We start from the raw sequence: 24015 nt of genomic DNA on the forward strand, positions 1-24015 counted from the left end.
TGCAATGATACCCCAGACCTGAGAGCTCAAAGAACAAACTGATGGCCACACCACAAGTTATTTTTTTAAATACTAAAAATTTGATCAAACCTATATCCCATATCAGATAAGGCAAAATGCACTTACAGCTCACTGCTCTGCATAAGCTCAATCAGATCCATAAAAAGCACATCACGGTTCCTTTCACAAAAGCCATCCATGTCATAGGATACCTGGCCAAGAATGGAAAGAAATCAAATTTTATCCTGTAAGTATTTCATTGAACAACAACAACAACAACAAAAATCCAAGTTGGCATGGCTATTCTTACCAGAATGTGAATATTTCCAGATGTACAATTGGGATTTCATTATGAACTGTCACATTAAGGCTGTGCATGTTTTATTTAACTTGTTAGCTAACTTAGGTGGTGATGGTCTATGGATGCTGATGAATGGTATTCAGCTGCCTACATGGCCCAGATGATCTATGACCAGGACTTTGGCTACCATGATCACATACCCCTTTTCTTCAGTGAATCCACAGGAGTGTCTAAGAAATAGACCTAATTACTTCCCTAAATTTTCACTACAACAGAATAAAACTCCTTATGCTCATTTATCCATTGCAATGGGGCATGTCATCTGAGGTTTTGTAATTTTTTTTACAAATGGCATCATCATTGGATCATGTCAGCCAAAAACTCATGCTCAGGGACCCTGGTTAATAAGAAATTAGATGGGTGAAAGGTGAGACCTGTGGATTTCCATAGGACTAGAAGACGCCAAGCAGCATGACCTCAACTTACTTCTCTTTGCATTACTGGCACCTAGACAAAGCCTGGTGCCCTGGAGGCACCCAATAATCATGCATCTTATGAGGACGAACATCAAAAGCAAGCATTATTTTTTAATTAATTAATTTGTTTATTTAAAGTAGGCTCCATGCCTATCATGGGGCTTGAACTCATGGCTCTGAGATCAAGAGTCAGATGCTCTACTGACTAAGCCAGCCAGACATCCCCAAAGCAAGCCTTATGTATACTTCCAGCAGGCACAGGCAGGTGAGGGATACAGGCTTGTGATTGCAGCAAGAGGCAAGACAAAAATCCATTCCTTCAGCATGTTAATATACACACCAGGGTGATTCATGATTTTAAAAGATGCAGCAGTGTATACTACCCTTTGTACTGCCTCTGCAAAAACTTCATAGGTCCCATGTTGTTGAAGGAATGAATAAATGCTGAATGAATAAAATACAGTGAAGCAGATGAAACTATATGGATATTATCACCAGTTGCCTCATGAGAAAACAGATCACCGACCCAAAGGCTTAAAACATTAAGGTAGGCATTAAAAAGGGTAACTTCTTTCCCGTGGGACCCCTGCTCTCTGAACATACCTTCCCAGCATAATGGTGAATAATGAAGCCTTGATTCCAGCTGTTGAAGTGCTCATGACTCCCAATCTGCATCTGAAGCTTCTGCAGCAGCGTCTGATCTGCTCCCTCCCCCACTGCGTGCATCGTGGCACACACGTCGTCCAGGATGCTCATGATCCCAGGAGGGTTCTGACGGGACCAAGAAAGCAAAGCCCTAATTCAGTGACTGTTTAAAGCCCCAGTTGGGTGGCTTATTGGGTTTTTTCTTAAGCCAGGAAATAGTTCCCTAGACTCAAGATACATCTTGAAAGTCAGTCTTTCCCTTTGAGCAAGAATGCCATTAACAAACCCAAATGGGAGTTACCACTTAGATCTGATGGAGAACAGTCCATTTTCAAAAAAAAAAATAATAATTGAATAATAATAATAATTGTTCAACTCCCTGAGGTTTTGTTCAAAGTCATATACAGATCACTATCTGTTGACTCCTATTGGTACTAAGTTGCTTTTAAAAAACCAAAAGACAAATGAAAACATTTCCCTTTAACTCTAATTCATTTCTTAATGTTCGATTTTAGCCACAGAGGCATGGTTTACAGTTACACAGCATACACATTCTCTCACGCATTACTTTTTTTTCTGCATAGCACTACTTTATAAACAATCTTCATGTTTTACATAGTCTTCATACTTACTATTTTAATGGCTTTATTTTTCTGCTCTGATACGCTATAGTTTTTTTTAACAACTGAATTGTCTTTGGATGCTTTTACCATTTCCAGTTTTGGACTTTTATAAAAAACAAAATAAAATAAATAGTACTGTGGAGATCTCTGCCTGCATTCTTCTTGTTTTCTTTTGGAAAAATTTTAGGGCTACAGTCCTAGAAGGGGTATAAGATGGTCCAAAAGGCAGGGCCAGTTTTATGTCTCTTCATTCACTATGCCACCCAGGTAAGTCATAGAGGTCTTCTCTCAGAGTTTGGTAACAACTTCCATTTGTAAATCGACACTTTATTCACATCTGCATACTCCTATTAATACATATACTTATATACACAATTGATGTAATCACCAAAATTCTCTGCAAATCAGAATTGTCACTCCCCCTACTCTAAAACAATGACACAGAGAACAAAAACCCACTTGACATAAACCTGTGTGCAGTGAAGAGACACACCAGACTGATACTTACAATTTTGTTCTCGATGAGGTCACACACGATTTTGTTATTAAAGTACTCAATGGGTGTCCATCTTATTCCCTCTTGAACATATTCTTCCTGAGGGACAGAAAGCGATGATTCACATTATTGCCCAGTGAAGACTAGCTGGAGCTCTGCGCCAGTGACTGTCAAAGGCATACAGATGGCCACCAAAGGAAAATTTGAATGCTCTTTGACATAAAATGGGAATTTTCTCCTTTTTTTCTAAGAGGGTTAGAAAAATAACTTTTTTTTTTTTTTAAGTAAATTCTATGCCCAATGTGGGGCTGGAACTCATGACTCTGAGATGAAGGGTCAAATGCTCTACTGACTGAGGGAGCCCGATGCCCCATCCTTGGTCATTTTTAGTTTGAACCATGCGAAATTTGTTACCACACAACCATTCTTGATATACAAACGATGGCCATTTAATATGGCTTAAACTATAGGTCCAGTTAGAAAATATCTCTGAATTTAGCCTAAGGACAGCAGTACAGATTAGCCTCTAGGCATCCAAGGGGAAGGCCTCTTACTCAGGTCACTTGCTCGTTTAATCTGATGAATCCCACCACATTCTCCTGGTTTCCCTCCTTCCTCACCAGTCTTGCTTTGTTAGCTTCTTTCCAGATCTTCACCTGATGGGAGCCTCTGGACTCAATCTTCCAGCCTTCCTGTATTCTCAGCCCTGCTTCTCTAGGAGATTTCAATCAATCCCATGGTTTTAAATAGAACCTAGAGGCTAATGCCCCCTCAATTTACTTCTCTAGTCTAGACCACCCCACTGAGTTCCAGGGTCATACACATTTCACCCATTAGAGTCTCTGTTCAGATATTGTCATAGGCCTTACAAATGTAACCTGTTCAGTGGAGATCTGATTCTGCATTTCCCCACAATCACCACTGCCTTGCGATTCAAGCTACAAAGGGAGAAATCATCTTTAATTCCCCTTCCCTTCTTGGCTCTTTGTTTATTATTTTGAGCAAGTCCTGTTGACTCCCTTTCCAAAACACATGGCGAATCAGACCACCTCTCACAGTGTTACAACCTCTGATGGTATCATCATTGTCTACACTCCACCATTTCTTGCCCAGTCTCCTAACTGGCTTTTATATGTCCACTCCTGTTTGTCTTCTTGTCCTACTCCGTATGTCTATAGAGCCTGAATAACCTTTTCAAAAACACAAATCAGACCATGTCACACTCTCTGCTCACAATTCCCCCACGGTTTCCCATCATACTTGCTACAAAATCTGAAGTTTCCGCCACGCTGTACAACATTCCTATATGATCTAGCCTCCGCCTACATCATCTGGTCTCAGTCCCTACCACGTTTTACCCTGGTTGTGCTGCTCTGACACGATGGAAGACTGGAACATCAGGGCAGAGGGTTTCTGTGGAAACCACTGGTCACAGAGGTATGAACACTTCCATGACCTAATGTCCCCAAACAGCTTTTCATATGTATATTGGATTACATGTATCCCCTGAGATTTCATGTCCCCTGAGAACTTTGGAATGTGAGGTTTAGAAATCAGATCTTTGAGATATAATTAGCTAAAGATCTTGTAAATGAAACCATCCTGGATTTAGGGTGATCCCTTAATCCAATGACTGGTGCCTTTGCAAGAGAAAGAAGGGGGGAGAGATGGGCACAGAGAGACACAGAGAGGAGAAGCCACGTGAACGGAGAGGCAGAGCCTGGAGTTGCTCTGACAGGACGAAGATCACTAGGAGCCCCAGAAGCTGAAGAGGCAAGGAAGGCATGTGGCCCTCAGGACACTTTGGTTTCAGACTCTGGCCTCCCGAACTGTGACAGAAGAAATTTCTGTTGTTTAGAGCCACTCAGTTGGCGGGACTTTGTGACAGCAACCCTAGGAATTCAAAACAACATGGAACCCAGAATAAAAGGGAACCTGTGCTGAACTTTGAGGAGAAACTATAAGCAAGACACTTTACTTCAAGTCAGAATAAAAAATATGAACTTTGTTAAGGACATATTTATTATTATTTTTAATATTTAATATGAGATTATGGCATTTGTTTTATTATTTTTTATTTTTATTTATTTGTTTATTTATTCAGAGAGACACAGAGAGAGAGAGAGGCAGAGACACAGGCAGGGAGAGAGGCAGAGGGAGAAGCAGGCTTCATGCAGGAAGCCCGACGCGGGACTCGATCCCGGGTCTCCAGGATCACGCCCTGGGCTGAAGGCGTCACTAAACTGCTGAGCCACCTGGGCTGTCCGATTTATTTTATTTTTAAAAAGATTTAATTTATTGATTTGAGAGAGAGAGAGAGAGAGGGCACAAGCAAGAGGAGTGGCAGAGGGAAAGGGAGAAGATCCTCTACTGAGCAGGGAGCCCAATGTGGGACTCGATCCCAGGACTCGATCATGACCTGAGCTGAAAGCGGCCACTTAACCAACTGGGCCCCCAGGTGCCCCCAAGACACATTTATTTTTAAGGAAGACTGAGAGTAGAGCAAATCTGAGAAAACCAAAGTTTTTTCTCTGGAACGCAGTCCATGCCATGGACAATTGGGGTTGGAACTAGGTTTCCATTTTCCACTCGGTCAATGAGTCAGAGTAGTAAAAGCAGCCAGTAATAAGTCCAACTTCACAACATCATTTGCTTAAAGGAGAAAGAAACTGTAGCAGATGGTGTTTACATTTCATAGACTAAAATGTCACAATGGCATATGGTTTTTCTGCCTGACTTTATTAAGTACATTTCCTAACACAAGACTAAAACTTGAATCTAGTACCAAAAGAGAGACTTTTGTATCTTTTAAACAAAAACACATTAGAAATAAAACAAGGTGAAAGAAGAGGGACTGCTTACCTGTTCTGCCTTTAATGTCAGTTCAATAAAAATCTGCTGTAATTTTTCATTGACAAAATTGATACAAAATTGTTCAAAGCCATTTTTCTGAAAAGAAAAAAAAAAAGTCACTTGCATGTAATTGTTTCTGTGAAATCATTATGAAGTCACTTCTTAAGTGGTTAAGTGAAATGGTTCCATGTGAGAAGCCTTAACAGAAATGCTGGAGGCATCGGTAGACAGCAACATAGTTTATATTTAGGAGAAACTAATTTAGTAAAGGTACATGAAGAACTCACAGAGGGAAGAATGAACGGCAGTGAGGTTTTTTCCATTACCTAGATTGTGTCTTTCAAGCCAGATATAATGCATCACCCTCCCACAGCCTTGAGCTGTTCAGACCGGTCTTACCTGGAATATTTCAAAGCCATAGATGTCCAGGACACCGATGTTGTACTCTTCATGGTCCTTTTCCATTGCTTTGTTGATGGACTAGGAGAAAGCAACCAGCATGGCAATTAACTCCTTTCCTTTTCTATTAGAGAGGGGCAGGCGTGGGGGAATGGGGAGCAAGACTGTATACAGCAGATGCTACTGCCTGCTGCAAGCGGAGGATGACAAGAAGAGAGGTGACTTGCAGCTTCAAAAAAAGTCTTGGTGCAAGGTCAAGTACTCTGGGAAACCACCAGGATCCAAAAAAACTATGATTGCTTAATGAAAGCCATTAACTTCTGGCAGTTAGTTTTTCTCAGGAAGTCTGAAGAATTAGAAGAAAATGTCATCTTGGATGACTGAAGTAAAACCTACTTCATATAAAGAACCAATAAGACAAACATCCATAAATATTTATTCCACTGACCCCATTCAGTAGCCATTTAATGACCCCCTGACACAGCTGGGAGAGATAGCCATGCGAAGACAATGTCTGAAGTCAAGTGCTTAGAGAGAGGGTGAGCCGGCTATGGATAATAATACCAGCAATTATTATTAGAGTGATGGTAAGATAAGCAGCCTCTGTGTATCTACCATTCGCCTGTGCCAGGCTTTGCTCAGTGCTTTCCATGTGCTTCATTTAATCCTTGATAAGATTTTGTCAATGACGGTGACATTAGAATCCCCACGCCTGCCCTGGGCCAGAGGCAGGATCTAGGGCTCTGTGGAACAGCATGACATCTACTGCATCTGTGTTCTGGATCACTATGAGAAGGGACATGCAATAAAATTAAAAAAGAAATTAAAAAAACAATTAAAAGAAGGGTAGCCCTGGTGGCTCAGCAGTTTAGCACATGCCTTCAGCCCAGGGTGTGATCCTGGAGACCCTGGATCGAGTCCCACGTTAGGCTCCCTGCATGGAGCCTGCTTCTCCCTCTGCCTGTGTCTCTGCCTCTGTGTGTGTGTGTGTGTGTGTGTCTCTCATGAACAAATAAAATTAAAAAAGAAATTTTTAAAAGGAAGGGACAAGCAAGCCAATGGCTAGACTTCATAAGAGAGGGTGGGTGCAGGTTCCAGGGGCCTGAGGAGGGCGGCAGGGCATGGAGGAACACAGGAGAGAAGTTCCCAGAGGTAGCGAACACCTGGATGAATGTGGAAGCACCCCGAGGTGTTTCCCGGGCCAAGAAAATGACGTGGCATCGTTTGTGAGCTAATGGGTAATGACATACAGCACTCAGCCCAGTGCTTGGCACATGCTCAGTGCCCAGTAAATGTCAGCTCTAATTACATGGGACGTCCATATGCTTTCACCACACAAAAAATAAAGGGCAGGCAAAAAGGAAATGAGGTAGGAAGCCCAGCACTGGAAGGCATGGTGAACAAAGAGACAAGAGATGTGGGTTCTACTGTCAATTTGGTACCAATCTCTTGATGAATGGCCTCAGGTAAATCCACTGATCCTTAGGCTTAAGATTCCCTTGTCAGTAAAATGAGGAGTCTGGACAAGTTAAAAGCATGACTAATGTTTAGTATAACCCTGACCTTCCACAGAAAGTACACAAAATAATTACCCTACCCCGCCCTGCCCTACTCAACCCTAACCACACCTAACCACACTTTAAGCCTTATATATAGAGACTGTTGCCTGGATTCAAATGGACTTTTTAGAGCTAATGGCCATGCTGCTGTTCTTTCCCTAGGGTCCCCCTATGGTTCTTTCTAGCTTGAATAGATAAAAGGCAGAGGAGTAGGACGGTTAGAACACTCCCAAATTACCTGGGTGTCATTCCTAGATTTATCACTTAATAGTGCTGTGACTTTGGCTAAACTCCTTAGCCTCCCTATGCCTAAGTGATCTGTAAAATAGGGATAATTATACCTAAGTCACATGGTTGTTGGAAGAATTGCATTATTTTGTACTGAATACTTAGAATGGCATCTGGCACATAGTAAGGCCTAGATAAGTGTTTGCTATTTCATTCTACCGTTTGGAGGTGATGGTGATTAACATCGATTGTCACTGGCAGTTCTACACTGCCAAAAGACTAATTTTCAGAATCTATATGTAGTATACATATGTAAATAAATAAGTATATATGCACATGTATATATAAGTATATATGATTATGTCATTATAAAAACAGTCTATGGTAGTTTTAAAATCTATCTAAAAAGCCTTTGATACTCTTCCCTTCAAAAGGCAGAACCTAATTCTCCTTCCCTTATCTGTGGGCTGTACTTAGTGACTCGCTTCTAATCACTAGAATATGGCACAATGTCAATATTTGAGTCCAAGCTTACAAATTAAAAGCTTTGTGGCTTCTTCCTTGTTCTCTCTTAGATCACCCCATCTGGGGGAAACCAACTGCCATGTTGTGAGGATATTCAAACAGCCTACAAGCAAGTTCATGCAGCAGGGATCTGAGGCATCCTGCCAATAGCCGTAAGTGCACCATCTTAGAACTAGACTTTCCAAGCCTAGTCAAGCCTTGAGATGACAGTAGCTCCAATCAGCATCTTGACTTTGGCCTCATCCCTAAGTCAGAACCACCAAGCTAAGGCACTTGCAAATACCCATCCCACAGAAACTGTGACAGAATTAATGCTTATTGTTTTAAGCCATTAATTTTTGGGGTTTAATTTGTAACACAGCAATTCATGACAAATACAGTATTCTAAAGCTTTAGGTTCAAAAGTCAATAAGGTTTCACGACCACAGGTCTCTCCTTTTTATGTTCTGTAGTTCTGGCTTTACCAAATATTTTGTCCATAGAAGTTGTTACCATATTAGTGTCTTGCCAGACACCTCTGTAAGTAAAAATGGAAGTAAATGATCCCAGGGTCAAAGGATAGAAAGTGGAGGAATGAGCTAATGGCTATAAGGAACAAGCCAAACATGAAAGCAAACCCTTAGTAGTTTTACTCTCTAGAGCTAAGATGTGAAATACCATCAATGTTAACTTATGTTTACTTACATCTACCAAGAAATCAAAGACCCGGGCGTGCAGAGCCTTGGCAAGTGCATCCCTGGTGTAACAGGCCTGCTCCACATTGAGGGTCACATGGATAGACTCCGACTTGCCTCCCCACTTGCTATCCATCTGCCGGCTTGTGAGCTTCTCTTTCAACCTGTCCTGGTTTATTCCCAGAAGATATGCAGGAAAAGCCAAAACTATGAAAAACAAAATAAAACATAACTGTCTTTCAGAATCTAAGCAATTTATTTCATAAACACATGGCAGCACTTTTGTGTGAGTATGCACACACACACGTACAAACGTGCACATACAAGACACCATTATTGGCCCCCAAAAACTTTCACTCTACTGAAGACTGCTAAGCAGCAGTCCCACACACATCCCTCCACTTTGTTTTTCTCAATTGTTCTATTACATGAGTCAATTCCTATGACTGAGACTTCCAATAATACAAATCAGTGATCCAAGAAGGATGGTGAACCAATCCCCCCTACTCAGATCACAATTAAATGCCTAAAATGGGCATCTTTCCAGCTTGCAGCAAGGTAGCCCGGAAGGAACTAAATCAAGAGACATTTCTTTGACTCCAAAAAGTGTTTTCTTCCTTTCTGATATAGTGTTTTCATAGAATCATTTCCAAAGATGTTGAAGCACCTGGTACCACAGAACTAATTAATCATAAGCAATCTCGTATTTCTTCAATGTTTACCATGTGTAGAGTTACTAGAGAGGACAGCACACAAAATATTAAGAAATCTTGAAGACAACCTAGATGAGGCATGGATAGCTTACCAAATTAAGAAGCCTACTAAAAAGTTCAACAGGTGATACAGGAAGACAATAAAGTCCAGGAGGAACCTAGAACAGGAAGCTGTTATGGTTTGCTGGGGTAGTTGAGGAAGATGAGGGATTTGGATGGGGCCTTAAAGGATGAATAGGATTTGTACAGATGCAGAGGAAGAGAGAAGAGGGGAGGACAATGGGGTATGCACAAGTATGGAGGCAGCAATATAAGAGACATGGTCAAGATGCAGCAAATGGACTAGCATAGGCTTTAGCTGAAATGGTAGGAGATTACAAGGTTAGGGTGACTCTGACACTGGAGGTCCTTGAATAGTATGAGAAATTTGGGCTGAGGCAAAGGGGGCCTGAATGGTTTCTGGGGAGGTGTGATCCATAAGATTTCTCTGGGAGAGGCATATGGAGTGAAATGGGGGGCATTTGTGCCATTCATGTCACAGCACATCCATCCCATTGGTCTTCCAATAGAAAAGCTGAACAGATGGCTTAGTAACTTGTTTCAGGTCATGAAACTTGCCAAGAGGAGGGCCAGTGATATAAATGGATTTTCTTGATTTCATCTCCAAATACTCTAATGTGACTAAATGATACCATTCTGGGTCATGAAAGAATGCTCAGATCTTTTTGTACTATGAATGAAAGATTTTCATGGACACAAATCCAAACTCTAAACTTGGATTTGAGTCTTCTTTTTCTTACATAAAACTGTATCAAAAGTTTCTCATAAAAGGATTTTGTTAAAGACTTTATGATAATGCTTAAAAATCACAAGCCTCCCAATAAAGGATAATCTGAATTTCACAGATGGTGTTAGAATGAACGGGCTGACATTTCTCAGCATATACCTTCCAATGAGATTAAGTCAATGAATGCGTTTGAAGAAGTGTAATGCCAGAACAAGGTATCTATTTGCTATGCTAGCATTCTGCAGAAATGCTCTGACTAGTAGACGGGCTTCCTTTTACAAAGGGCACGTGAACAAGATCAAGTGTACTCATTTGCCAATGGACAATTCCTTTAGTTTGGTTTTAATGTTAACACATATGTTTAGGAATCTGGATGTGTCTTCCACTAAATTGAAAACCTTTGCACAAAACAAGGACATAAGATATCCATAAGCCACAGTAGACACGTGCACGGTTATTGGGAAAACCAAGAGACATTTACCAAAGTATCTGACATATAAAGTGGCCTTTACTGACGGGAAGCTATAATGTTGGTTATTATCACACCCCTAGGCAGTTAGATACATATATGTCTCACTTGATACAGTGGATATTATTACCAATGGTTTGTAGTAAATTCACAGGGCCCCTCACTGTTCATGGTAACTACACAGTACATACCTTGATACAATGAATAATTAGCCTCCATTTGTCGGTTTTGTAAATATGGGCTTCTCCCAAGCCCCTAATCATGCTAAAATAGGGACACAGTTAAAATATTTCGTAAAAATGTTTATGCCATTATCTTTATGATCGTAACTAAAGAAATACAACACTAAGCCCCTGGGTCATTATCTAAAACTGAAAAAGAAATATACTAACTTCCAAGTCCCACTGCTTCTGTAGAAGGCAGGAGTGAAGGACCGTAGGCACCTGGAAAACGAGGCATGGAATCTGGCCAAGAATCAGAGCCACAAGCTTAGGGAAACCATTAAGAAGTTTAAAGAGGAAATCTAGGACTTGCTTAGATTTCCATGTTTTTGGAAATCCATGCCATGTTTTTCAAGTACACGCTTTTACGGCCCTATATTTTCACCAGTGGCTGCCCTGGTGCTGAAATGATAGGGCTTCTCATATTGACTTCCTGCAGGCTGTGAATTTCCATGAAGGTGTGTGCAGGTGTGGCTGCAGAAGAACCTCAGTACAGAAGTACAGGGTTGTGGGGGAGTGACGGGGCTGGGGGGAGGAGGCTTGGCTTAATTTCAAAATGCTGATGTGACTGCTGTAGTTAATCAGAGTTACATAGGACATAAAAGAACCTGCTAGAAAGTAATGTTTCAACACATTTTGATAATGAGAACAGATTTCTCTTATTGCATTTAAGTGTAAAGCAAAGTTGGACTAATTTTTCGGTTGACATCTGAAGTACAGAGAAGATAAGATAAAAAGATGTAGCAAAAACAAAATACTGTTTTATAAATATAATATAAGTGGCAAGGTACCGTGGGCTGTCTTTGGTGTTGAGGTTCCATGCACTCTAATCCATGGGTAACACCGCAAAACAGATGGGCATTGTCACTTGTACTTCCCATTGCTTTTCATGCATTTTTTCCCTTTCAACAAAATTCATAGGCTAATGTCTTTTGAGCAAGACTTGTTTCCAAAAGTATGTCATCTTACTGCAGTGATTATGATGGATACCTATGTGCCTAAATTGAGATTTGTTTGACTGCTCAGCAATGTAAAACTTTGGCTCAGAAAACCCTAACAGCTCCATTAGTCTAAGGTCAGGTCAACAACAAAACCTGTTGTCACCGATGTTTGTTTTGCTTTGTTAGGTCAGCTGTGCCGGGAATCTTACCGTCTTTTTCTACAATAGCTTGAGAAAGTCTGCTTTCTTCTGTTATAAAAACATGGGCTAACACTTGCCTCTAAAAATTTATTCCACGGGATATACTCAAACACGAGAAAGATGATATAAAGTAGGTTATTCATTTTAGTGTGCTCATTCAGTATTGTACTAGCAGAAGTTCCACTCTGATATCCACCAACAGATGATTGGTTCAATAAAAGTACACATAGCCAAGCAGTGGAATACTATGTAGCTAAAAAAGGATGAAGCTCTTAATGAGTAGAATAATCTTCAAGACATAATGTTAAGAGGAAGAGCAACTGTAGAACATTATGTTCTATGCTCCCATTAATGCATAAAAGTGAGAAAAAAAAATGGACAAGCGTCATTGCTCTGGAACACATATCCCCTGAAACGGATACAAGAGACTGGAAACTTTGGTGCCTTCTGGGGAAGGGAACAAGATGACAAGCAAAGGGGTAGATGGGAAACTCTTCTAAGGTAATGACTCATTTTAACATATACCAACTGAGGAGGAAACAAATTATCAGAAGGAGGGTCCAATTCTTTGTTAGATCTCTTTGCTCAAGCACAGCCTCTCCTAATCTCCATCACTCCACCATGTCCACATCAGGGCATTTAAAGGGACTTGCCAATCCTGGGCCTCACCCAATTGGCTGAGGAGGCTACTTCCTCCGGACATCAATGTGCAATGAACCACTGCTTGGCTCAAGTATACGGGGGAATGCTTGCTGTGTCAGACTTGTTTTGTCCTCCAGCATAAAGAGGAGATAAAAGATTGTACTATCCAAAAAGACAAGCGAAATTCATTCTGCTTCCACAGCAACCACCAAGCAACCCACAGTGTCAATGTTAAAAGGACAAGTGTTAATGACTCTCCTGGATACTTATGTGCATTTGTTAAATGTGAAGGAAAATGTACATAAGTCTGGAAACATAGTTATTATTAGGTCCTGTTCCTAGACTTCATGCACTCCACATATATTTATTGTTTTCCACCCCACTCACTTCCCTGGTCAACATAATTCATCTTTCTCTTTATCAGATAGACATCAGAAGTTAGCAGAACTTCCCTCTTTTATCACAAAAGAAAACAAAAATATAATAAAAAAAAAGAACCTTATTTGGAATGGAAATAGCCTCCCTGCATTGTCAGCAATGAGTGGGATACTATTTATTACTAAGCATCTAAATTTATCATTCTGGAAGAATGCTGAGAAAGGAAGAAATGTCTTCCTGGGTGGTTAAAGGCTGTGTGGGTTCTGAGAGCAGCCCGGAAAGCCATCTGATGCCTCAGATTGCAGCTCGCACAACCAATAACGTGTCTGCAGGAACAACTGGTATCTTCCTTAAGAGTACACATGATCAGTCTTTAGGCTCTGACTACTACAGAGGTGACCAAAAAAGGTGATCACCAGATCACCAGCAATTTCAACACAATAGCCAATGCCCGTTGTTTCTGTTTTCAGAATCCAATCTAAGGCAACCCATAGGCAGGCTCAATCTGTGAGCCTTCCATATTGACATAAATCCAATCAGTTGCTCTTCAGGACCTTTAGGTGAATATAGACCCTAAAGGTCAGGTACAGAGAAGATTTTTATTAGGAGACAAATCTTTTGAGTTATTTAGCTACTACTCTCATCTTCATTCAAGTGTCACTTTATTTTTATACCAAGGTGTGAAATTTTGCCAGATTCCCCCAAGGTTGATGGTAAACTGAAACTCAATCTCATGAATGGCCTACTGGTGTGGGCTGTGGTGAGGAGGGCAGGTGCACAGGAGAAGCCCAGCAGGACACGGGACTCCTCATATCTTCCCCAAATCACTGGCTGAGACCCTAGCAAAGGACATCAGCGGGTTATACTTGGGATGGAGCTAACCGATCGTTCACCCCCACTCAACCGCTATGTGCCAGTTACTCACACTCCTCACTCTCCACAGCTGCGTAATTGCCAACTTCTTTGAAGCTGATGTTCCCCAGGTGGAGGATGCCTGCCACTATCTGCAGCACCAGCGTCTGCTCCTCCGCGAAGATCCCAATCACATTCATCGCGTGCTGGGAGAGAAAAGACAGATCATCTAGGTGAGCTGGTCACCAGCTTCCTAAGCACGTCATAGAGAAACCAAAGCTTGGATTGAGTTGTCAATCCCCCAAAGCAGTCACATGGGGCTTAGCCGACAGTGGCAGCTGGAAGGACACTGTCACTGCCCAATGCACCCATCCATTCCTCTCAAGTCTCAGAGGCACGCTGGAAAGGCAGTTCTGTCTTTAGTTCCTCTATGCGATCCCCGCAGCTGGAGATCTCCATGAGCAAAGATATACAGAGGGAGCAGCAGCTGTACCATAGTCAACAACCTGTCCTTGTGCCCTGGGGTATCCTTACTGCCACCTCCCTCCCTCCAACGGCACTGATGCCCCTTTTCTAGTTATTCCAGGGAGCCTTTGGAGATCTTTCACCTCATCTGGAGGGCGAAAATAGACTGTACTTGCGAAAAGGATCTTGCTTAAAAATCTCCAGCAAATCCAATAGAAGCGTCAATAGAAAAGTCTTGTTTCTAAGGTCTGTGAAATTCAGTAAAAATTTCACATTTTGAAATGCCAAGACTTATTTATCTGAATCCTACGAGAACCATATGCTAGGACTAATGTAGGCCCCTTGATGCTGTCTTCACTCCTGCACCCAGGATGGAGTCTGCCTGAGTAGCCTGCTCCCCTCAAGCAGGAGGTCTGCTCCCCTCAAACTGCATCCCGACTTGCCCTGTCAGGGTACCTGCCTCGCACCTGCATCTGGGCTGAAGGATGGGCCCGGCTGCCTCCAAAAGCAGAGGTGATGCAGTTCTTTGAAGCTAAATGGGTACACAGCCCAGCTCCAGAAAGTTCTAGATTGACTTGCTAAGTCGTTTCCCTGAAGGTGTGACCCTCCAATCATGTACTTGGGTTGACCCTTTGTACCATAACACACACAAAGAGTGAAGGCATGGGGTAGAGGGTTGCCCTCTGCTCATTTAGTGTGGAGGTGAAGGAAAAGCACACAGAGGTGTTGGAAAAGATCAGATGGGTAGTCTCGGCTTCATCTGTCTGGGGAAAATGCTGAGCAATTATATAAGCTATAGGTAAATAGGGATGGTAAATGGATTACCTACAATAATGTTCACCGGTTAATTGGAATACCTGCGGGATGTGGGTGGGGGACGAGAAATTCACTTTTTTACCCATTTCAACTCATTCAGTGGTCCTCAGGCAGCTGGCCCAGGGCTATTGCAGAGTGCTTACGCATGTTTTTAAGGAAATGAAGTGCTTACAGCAGAACGCGGTGGAAATTGCACGCTTCTCTTTGCTTTTACCCCTCCCTGCCCTTTCTACCACAGGCAATGCCAGGTCTGCTGAGCCCACCCTGCCTGGTCATGGGCCAGCACTTACCAGTGTTTCCTGAAACTCCCGCCTATCGTCAATGTCATCCACCTTGTAGGACCCAGAGAGGCTCAGGTAGTAATAATAGTCCATGCTGGTGATGCCGAGGCCATGCTTCTGCTCTGCGGAGGCGCCCTCGATGAGCTGGAGCAAAAGGAAGCAGGGTGTGTGTGGTGTGGCCCACAGAGCAGAGGCACCACTCCCGGGCCCAGGTGATGCGCATGTTCTGACCCTGACTTCTAAAATGATGGGTGGTCCTCAACTCCAAAATATGGGCTTCAGGACAGCTGCCCCAGGTCACCTCCACAAATTCTAGTCCTTAATGTTGGTATGACCTACAAAAGCTGAGAATATCCCCTCTGTCCAGTAATGAGAATCGCAGTGCTGTGTTGGTGAGATCCCTCCGAAGAGTGGAAAATAAGCCAGATAATAATTACTTCATTTCTGCTCAGCTTGCTTCTGGCTTTACAAAGTGCAGCTGCCCCTCCATGCTTCTCCCTCTGGATGCATACGGAATAGCAGCCCCAGGGTCCCCTGCTCTGGCATTCTGAGACCTCCTAACCAATGGACTATCACTGGCTTTCTGTTCTAGCTCTGATATTTGCCTTTGAGTAAGACCTTCTTACAAGGGCTCTCACCAGTGGTGTGCTAGAAAAATTTTCAACAATCAATTCTTGGGAACAAAAATGGATTTGTAGTGTTTGCTGACTGCCATGGTGTAAATACTCCTACCATGACTGATTTCAAACTACCAAGAAAATACCACTGAAGGAGGAAGTGGGAAGGGATGCACGCAGCCCATGCAAGCCAGTTCTAGCAACCTGAGGGATTTAGGAAAAGAGAGGGCCTAGCTACACTTCTTCATCTCTGTCAAGTTCCTCATGGCATCTCAGCTCCACACCCCTCAAGGAGGGAACATCATTGCCATTACAGAGAAGTTCTAGGTCACCCATGACAACAGGGTCCCTTAGCTTTCTTCTACCTCCTCAAAATATCTTTGTGCCTTCCTATTTTTCCCCTCTTGTTTTTCCTCCCCATCCACATCACATAACCCCTCATTTACACCTTCAACCCCCCTGTCTCTACCTTCTCAACCCTCTTCTGCCTACAGACACATGCTGCTCTTGGTTGTAAGCTTTTCCTTGACTGTGAACTTCTTCAAGCCGCAGAATAAACTTCCTCATCATGTGCTAGCCACCCGGAAGAATGATTTGCCATCATCTGAGATAGCTACCTAATTGAAAAGACTATGTATGAGCTCCTGACACAGTTTAACTTCCTTCTAATCCAATGATCTTCAAACTATAACAAAGTAAAACTAACACAAAAAACAGCTGCTTTCTTAAAAAAAAAAATCTGACATGGATCACCAATATAAAATGCTAATACATAAACTCATATATAAAGAAATAGTTTTGGTATCACTATATTTCTTAAATACTTAAAAACATTAAAAAAAAAAGTAGTCGAATCTGAAGATTCCTGAAGCGTCGGAACACAATCAAAAAAGCAACCCTGCACACTGCTCCAGCCCCCTTCTGTGGCTTCTGGACATCCAAGTCAGAATTTCCTGACCAGGGATTAAAGATCCTTAGCCTATCTCTAGTCTTTCCTCCAACAGCTCCCCTTCAGGAGACTTCCGCCCTTGCCAACAGGTCCAGGCCTGACTGCCACCTCCACAGCATTGTTCGGGCCACCTGACTCACCAGAGCAGCCTTCCCCATCATGTTCCTCTGTGGACCCTGGGTAACTCTCCTTACTGTCCTGGCCATCCCTCCCCATGTGAATTCCTGCCTGGCAAAGAATCAAACATTCCTACTTTTGTTTATTATTTTTGTTGTATTATTATTACTTTTTAATATGATTATTTATTTGTAATATTATTATATCTTAATACTGCTATATTATGATTATTTTTGTTTTTTGTTTTTTTATACATATATATATTTTATATTTTTGTTTTGTTTTGTTTTTAAATTTTTATTTATTTATGATAGGCACACAGTGAGAGAGAGAGAGAGGCAGAGACACAGGCAGAGGGAGAAGCAGGCTCCATGCACCGGGAGCCCGACGTGGGATTCAATTCCGGGTCTCCAGGATCGCGCCCTGGGCCAAAGGCAGGCACCAAACCGCTGCACCACCCAGGGATCCCTTGTTTTTTAACACTTTCTTGATTATTTAGTTTTTGGGAAGTGTTTGCCTTCTGTCCCCAAAACCTTACTCTCCTTGCAGGTAGGGACATCCTCCCAATTTTTTGCACATTGACTTATACATACTACAGTAATGAATACTCCTTGATTTGGCAGACTAGATTGTCTAAACCTGAGAGCTGAAAGGTTAAAAAAAAAATCTTTTTTTTTTTTTTTTTAATGTGGAGAAGGAATAAGGAAATAGAAAAGAAAAAAACATAAAGGAAAACCTGGTAAAATATGTGAAAACTCCGCTCTCCGGGGTTCCTCATCACCACCCTGGATTTTTCCAGAAGGAAGTTGGAGATCTTTCCACCATCTGGTTCCCCACCTGGACTGAACTGGATTTCAAAGTATTTTCCCTGCAAGAAAGTTAGGGATTTCCTTCAATGGTTGGTGAACAGAAACATGATGTTCCAAACAGGCTTTGAATACAGTATATAATTCAAGGAAATTCATTAATGAAAGATACATTCTGAATTATTCCCAGTTCTGATCAAGACTTCCTTACTTCTTCCTATCACACAATAACCAGGGCTTTTGTCCAGTCACACGATTCTGTATTGAGAGAGAGAATCTATCCTTCCAGCGCAACTAAATAAGGCTATGCTGTATTCCTTGCCCATTTCCCCTCAAGTGGGTGCTTGCCTGCTAAGCCGGAAGCTGTAAAGAATGGGATAGAAAATCTCAAGGTTCCCTTGATCTAACAAGAGAGAACTCTATCAGCTTCTCTCAGGGAGAGCAAATTCCCCCCTCTGCTAGACTTATCTTGATGGCTTTGAGCAAAAGGAATGCCTTTTACCTCTGGATCATGTAGCATTCTTCTATAAAATAAAAACACTTGATTATAAACAATGTTCTTTCCAGCTAGTTGTGGGTGTGGAGATTTTTGTTACTGTTGTTAATTATTTCCTTTTAAATTACTGCTAAGAGGGAACAAAGGAGAATAAAGCCCTGGAATTCAGCTGGAAAGGTGTCCAGATCATAAGGAAATGCCATTATTTTTCTCGCTAGAATCTGGTTGCTCTCCCATCCTCAGAAAGGACCAGGGGAGAGTAAATGTAACTGAAGGAAAAGATGAGACAGTGGGTGTTAGGGAGTGGTACGGCCTAAGGTCACTCTGGAGAGCATGCCCAGCCTAACTGCATTTCTTTTTTTTTTTAATTTTAAAACATTAAATCTTTTTAAAATGTGTACGCTGATGAAATCCACCCATTTCAGGGCCGGCTCCTGCCAGGCCGCAAGTCTGGGACTAGAACCATAAACTCATTAAGGACAAGAAAAGCACATTTTGTGTTTTTCCTGCTGCCTACAGGATCCACTACCTACTGTGTTCCTGCTAAGTCTGTTGCAGATTCCAAGTATCAGAAAGGCTACAAAAGAAGGCTGCTCTCTACCATCTTCTGATGACTCCTCCCCTGTTCCCTCTAAAAAACACAAAAGCAAACAACACATAGAGGCACCAGACAGAGAGAAGGACCACAAACCACTGCTCTCCCAAATTATAGTGGTTCCTGAGAAACGACTGCTGAACAAGAGTCCCCATGCTTCCTATTATTATAACTATTCCTTCACCATCTTTTCCCTTTGGTACATTTTGGAGGGATTAAACCAGTGTCTGTCCACATACATCTCTTAATCATTCCCCATCAATTTGGGGGTGGGAATGAAACCAAACTGGACATAAGTCCAGGAAGGGCAGATGCAGTAAGTGGCAAACTCTTCATGCCCTTCTAGAAGTGGTTCAATACTTCGGCCACCATGTTGCAAAAACCTGGGGAGACTGAGGAATGCTGGTGCCCAGGGCCACCCCAGAGAAGTAAATCCATCTCTAGGGACTGGCACACAGACTCGAGCACTTCTAAAAAGCCTGGGTGATTTTTATATGTGGCCAAGGTGGAGGGCCACGGTTTCAATGAACAGAAGTGCTAATACACAATTCACATTTGTTATATGAAAGGTAAAACCCCTAACAAGAGACCAAAAGTTTAGTTTTGTAGAGCAGCCTGGGGAAAAAGTGGAACTTGTATAAAGAAAGGAAGTCGTGTTTTCATAACTAAATGGAAAGCAACGTTGATTCTTGGTAATGTTTTATTTCTTAAAGCTAGATACTAGCTACACTGGTGTTCATTGTATTATGTAAATGTATTATATATATTGTTCATGTATTGTAAAAATAGTGTTTGTAATATTTCATAATATATTTCTTAAAATTTGACAAGACTTGTAAGTGGAAATATGTGAGTTCTTATGATTCATACTGCATGTCCATTTTTTTAAGGTTTTATTTTTATGTAATCTCTATACCTAACATGGGGTTTGAACTCATAACCCTGAGATCAAGAGTTGCATGTTCTACAGACCGAACCTACCAGGTGCCCCTGCATGTCCATTTTAAAAAAAGAAATTACCTATATTCCCACCCTGATACCTCTTGTATTGCCCCCTACTAAATAATGCCAGTTAATAGTATATTCAAACTTTGATTTTGAGACCCCTTAGTTAAGTTTTATATAGTGTACCTTTTAAAATAAAAATGAGACCATATTGTATTGTTCTATAACCTGTTTTTTAAATTTAACAATATATTATGGATATCTTTTTTTAAAAGTCATTATTAACAGGGAACTTAGATATAACACCTTAAAAGTACTCTTGGGCCAAAGAAAATGAACATTAAAAAAAAATTTTTTTTTTTTTTTTTAAAGTAGACCCTGTGCTGGGCATGGAGCCCAACATGGAGCTTGAACTCACAATCCTGAGATCGAGACCTGAGCTGAGATCAAGAGTCGGACATTTAACTGACTGAATCATCCAGGTGTCTCTGAACATTTTAGATGTTGATAAAAATTGCCAAATTGCTTTCTCGGGGGAATGTGTTAGGCTTCAACCAATAGCATTTTTTTCTCTGGTATTATCAATATCCTTAATGTTTGCTCTGAGAGACAGAAAAAGATATATGGTTTTAATTTACATTTTTCTCATTATTAATGGAAATATCTTTGGATACCCCATCAGACATAATTCTGTGTGTGTGTGTGTGTGTGTGTGTGTGTGTATGCACACACAAGCTCACACACAAATTACCCATCCATACTCCTTCTCATCTTTCCTTCAGGATTATACCAAATTTTATAATCAGAAAAATAATAAATACTGAGCAGCTTTGTTTTGTTTTACAAACAATGACTGATGTATCCTCCTTTTCCAAGGAAAAAGAATAATTTATACTGGAAAAACCGAAATACTGATTTATTCTTTTGCTCCCTTAGGAAGGCAAAGAGGAGGGGATGGGTAGCTACAGAGTTAAATTTGGTCAAGTGCATTTTTACAGGGCAGGCTGCAACAATTAGAGAAAAAAGGTCAAGTGGAAAATTCACTCACATTTTCTTTTGTATTTCATTACCTAGAAACTTCTTCAAGATAACACAACCCAGGCATTGAGCAGAAAAATATGAGTGGTGAACTAATGAGTAAATAGAATAGTATTGAACATCAAGGAAAACGAGGGCAATAAGGACAGATTATAACTCACCAGGGAATCTAACAATCACTGCATGAGAACCTAGTAAGAATTCTCTTGGAAATAGAAGCTTCCTTCCAAAATAGAAGGGTGAAAAAGAAATTGTTTTTCTCCAAAATTCCCACTATTTATTTTAAAATGGTCCGGAATCAGCCTCACAGATGGCTCCCTGAATGCTTTACTGCCAGACATAATCTATGGTTGAGATAAGATATAAAATCTACATAAATCAAAGCTACTGGCCAAATACTCATTTCTTTGTAAATGTGGCTTTTTGTCAAGGGGAATATATTCACATGCATCCTTGCCAGCTTTCCAATTCACCCCCTCAGGAGACACTCAAGCAGAAAAATGTCTAAATGGGCATTTGTGACATGCATTTGGCTGACATCTTCATTGCCTCGGGTAAGTGGACCAGTTAAGAGGCCATCTGACAGGCCATCCAGTTGCCTTGGGATGTTATTAGGTTACATGAATATATCTAAAACAAATACACAAAGCTTTGAGGGGTGGGTAGACAATTGGCTCACTCTGGCTGACAGTGAGGAGGAAGGTTCTCTCCAATGTATGGGATCGAAGTATCTGCTCCCTTCCACGTCCGTGGCCCAAGTTCCATGAAACGGAAGCAAGGCAAGAAGACCAGCAAATCGAGTTGACTCATTTATTTGTCTGGGAAAGGAGGTCTTTCCCCCAGGGCACAACGCAGACTCCTCCAGGACAAAAGCTGACACTTCTATCGATTTTTATTTTCTCTAGTAAGGCAACTCAAGTTGTGAACTGTTTTCAAAAATTATCTTATATCCCAAGGCTCAAAAATAACTTCAGTGAAAGGGCAAATTGAAGCCTGACAGCAAACTGCTATTGAAAATGAAGAAAAGATTGAAATGGCAGCCTCCTGATGATAGGTAAAAAGCTCACATTTCCTTGGGGATACCATACTTAACCCAGGAAAATTAACATCATTTCAGGTGACGGTCTGTGAAATGGGGAAGAGACTTACAAATCGGCTAGAGTTGTTGTTCCGGACGGTCTTGGCGTTCCCAAAGGCCTCCAGCAGTGGGTTGGACTGCAGGATGATGTCCTTGACGTGCTGTCACAGCAAACAGGCCAGAGGTTAGGACAGTGCAAGCATCAACCACCGACCATGAAGCCAAACTTTCCCTAAGGACCTGGTTTCTGAAGGCAAGGTCTCAAATCTACATGGTCCTGGGGTTTCTGCAAGATTTATGCTTTTCTCCCAATAGACCTAGACTGCTTGTGTGTTTGTGCCTTCCAGCTCCTCTGACTTGATGCATCATGCCCTGGAGCGAGGGTACCAGCAAAACAGGAGCTATATATGTTCCAGGACTGGATGTCCAAGTTGGATGGTGTAGCTGTACCCCGCAGTCACAGGCATGCCAGGAGTCATAGCAGGAAGGAAGGATTTGAGGTAGGAAGGAGCATCTCATTGCCACATTGATCAGTTTCTACCAATCATCCCCACCCCTTTTTTTACCCAACTTCTCCACACCTGCCCTCTTCATTGCAAGGGAGAGGGAACTTCAGGGAAATTAAGTAGTTTTTCCTCCCTGACAAGGCTGTGGGCACATAGTCTTGTGTTTCCCAAACTTTCATGTTTGTGAATCACCAAGGGATCTTGTTTAAATGTAGATACAGATTCAGGAGGTCTGAGGCTGGGTCTGAGAGTCTGCATTCCTAATCAGCTCCCTGGTGCTACTGGTTTTGCCAGCGTAGAGCCACATTTTGAGCAGCAAGGGCCAACACAGGATTGTATGGAACAATTCCTGGCCTACTAGGGAGGAAGAATTTGGTTTTCAAACAGCCCACTTCAGTGCCAGACTGAAAGTGTGCAAAACAGTCTATGGGCAAGACAGCTCAACAGATAGGAGTTGATGTTGGAGAGGTCTTTCAACAAGTGAGTCATTCCCTGTAGTTCTAATTATTCACATGCTATGGTTAAACATGTTCCAGAAATAACAAGTCTTTGGTTTGTGCTCTTCAGCTACCGACTAATTTCAAGCCAAGAGCTCTGTATCATTGTCCTCATAGAAAAACAGGAAGAGAAAAGTCAACAATAAACGTCTGCAGTCTGGCCACTAGGTCGTGGTCTGTAGCAAACAGGACCAGGTTAAGGCACTAACTACTTATTAACTATGTAACAGCCGAAGTGTTCCTTCGGCACCCTCCTGAACATTCAGAAGAGGAATGAGAACAGGAATTTCACTAACTGGGACAATAGCACCAAAGGCAAATTCTGGGTGGTCCTTCCATGGGGTCAAGTTCAAAGCTTAGAAATGGCTTCCAAGCTGCCTACCATGCTTTAAAAACTCATGGATTTATACAAACAAGGTTTGCTTTGTAAAATTGATTTTGACTTTGTGGCTCTTCATCAATCCTTTATATCTGTTGTTTGACACCATTTATCAACACTCAGCTTCTCAGACGGGAAGAACAGAAGAAAGGCTCTTCTTGCCTCTTCCCTTCTTTAATTATTGACTGTTAAGCTGAGAATCCTTATGCATGTATCCATCATCTGTCCATCCATCCATCAACTATCAAGATGTCCAACAGAATTTTGTGGCACATGATCAGCATTTGGGGAAAGGATAAAAAACAAATTAAGGCAAAGGTGCAGCCCACCCATAAAACAGTATTCTGAATTTGTCTTCATGTCAATCTTCTAGGGATAGGGCAGGATCACATGAATAGAGACAATCAAGTGGCACCACACCAACCTTAAGTTCTTGAATCATCCCCAC

General features: G+C 41.7%; 1 protein-coding gene across 2 annotated transcripts in view; it reads right to left on the bottom strand.

Annotated features, from left to right (window-relative positions):
• The window catches only part of MYO1E (myosin IE), a 197972-nt gene that overhangs the window by 61480 nt on the left and 112477 nt on the right, over positions 1-24015 (bottom strand). For both annotated transcript variants that reach the window (XM_072738646.1, XM_026000564.2), the window contains 10 exons: positions 22257-22346; positions 17964-18095; positions 15554-15688; positions 14056-14188; positions 8790-8986; positions 5794-5874; positions 5404-5490; positions 2554-2640; positions 1381-1548; positions 127-212 (listed from right to left, as the gene is read on the bottom strand). In XM_072738646.1, coding sequence (XP_072594747.1) covers positions 127-212; positions 1381-1548; positions 2554-2640; positions 5404-5490; positions 5794-5874; positions 8790-8986; positions 14056-14188; positions 15554-15688; positions 17964-18095; positions 22257-22346 — 1196 coding nt within the window. The remainder of the gene's footprint in view (positions 1-126; positions 213-1380; positions 1549-2553; positions 2641-5403; positions 5491-5793; positions 5875-8789; positions 8987-14055; positions 14189-15553; positions 15689-17963; positions 18096-22256; positions 22347-24015) is intronic.

Source organism: Vulpes vulpes, chromosome 15 (assembly GCF_048418805.1).
Source record: "Vulpes vulpes isolate BD-2025 chromosome 15, VulVul3, whole genome shotgun sequence".
Classification (NCBI taxonomy): domain Eukaryota; kingdom Metazoa; phylum Chordata; class Mammalia; order Carnivora; family Canidae; genus Vulpes; species Vulpes vulpes.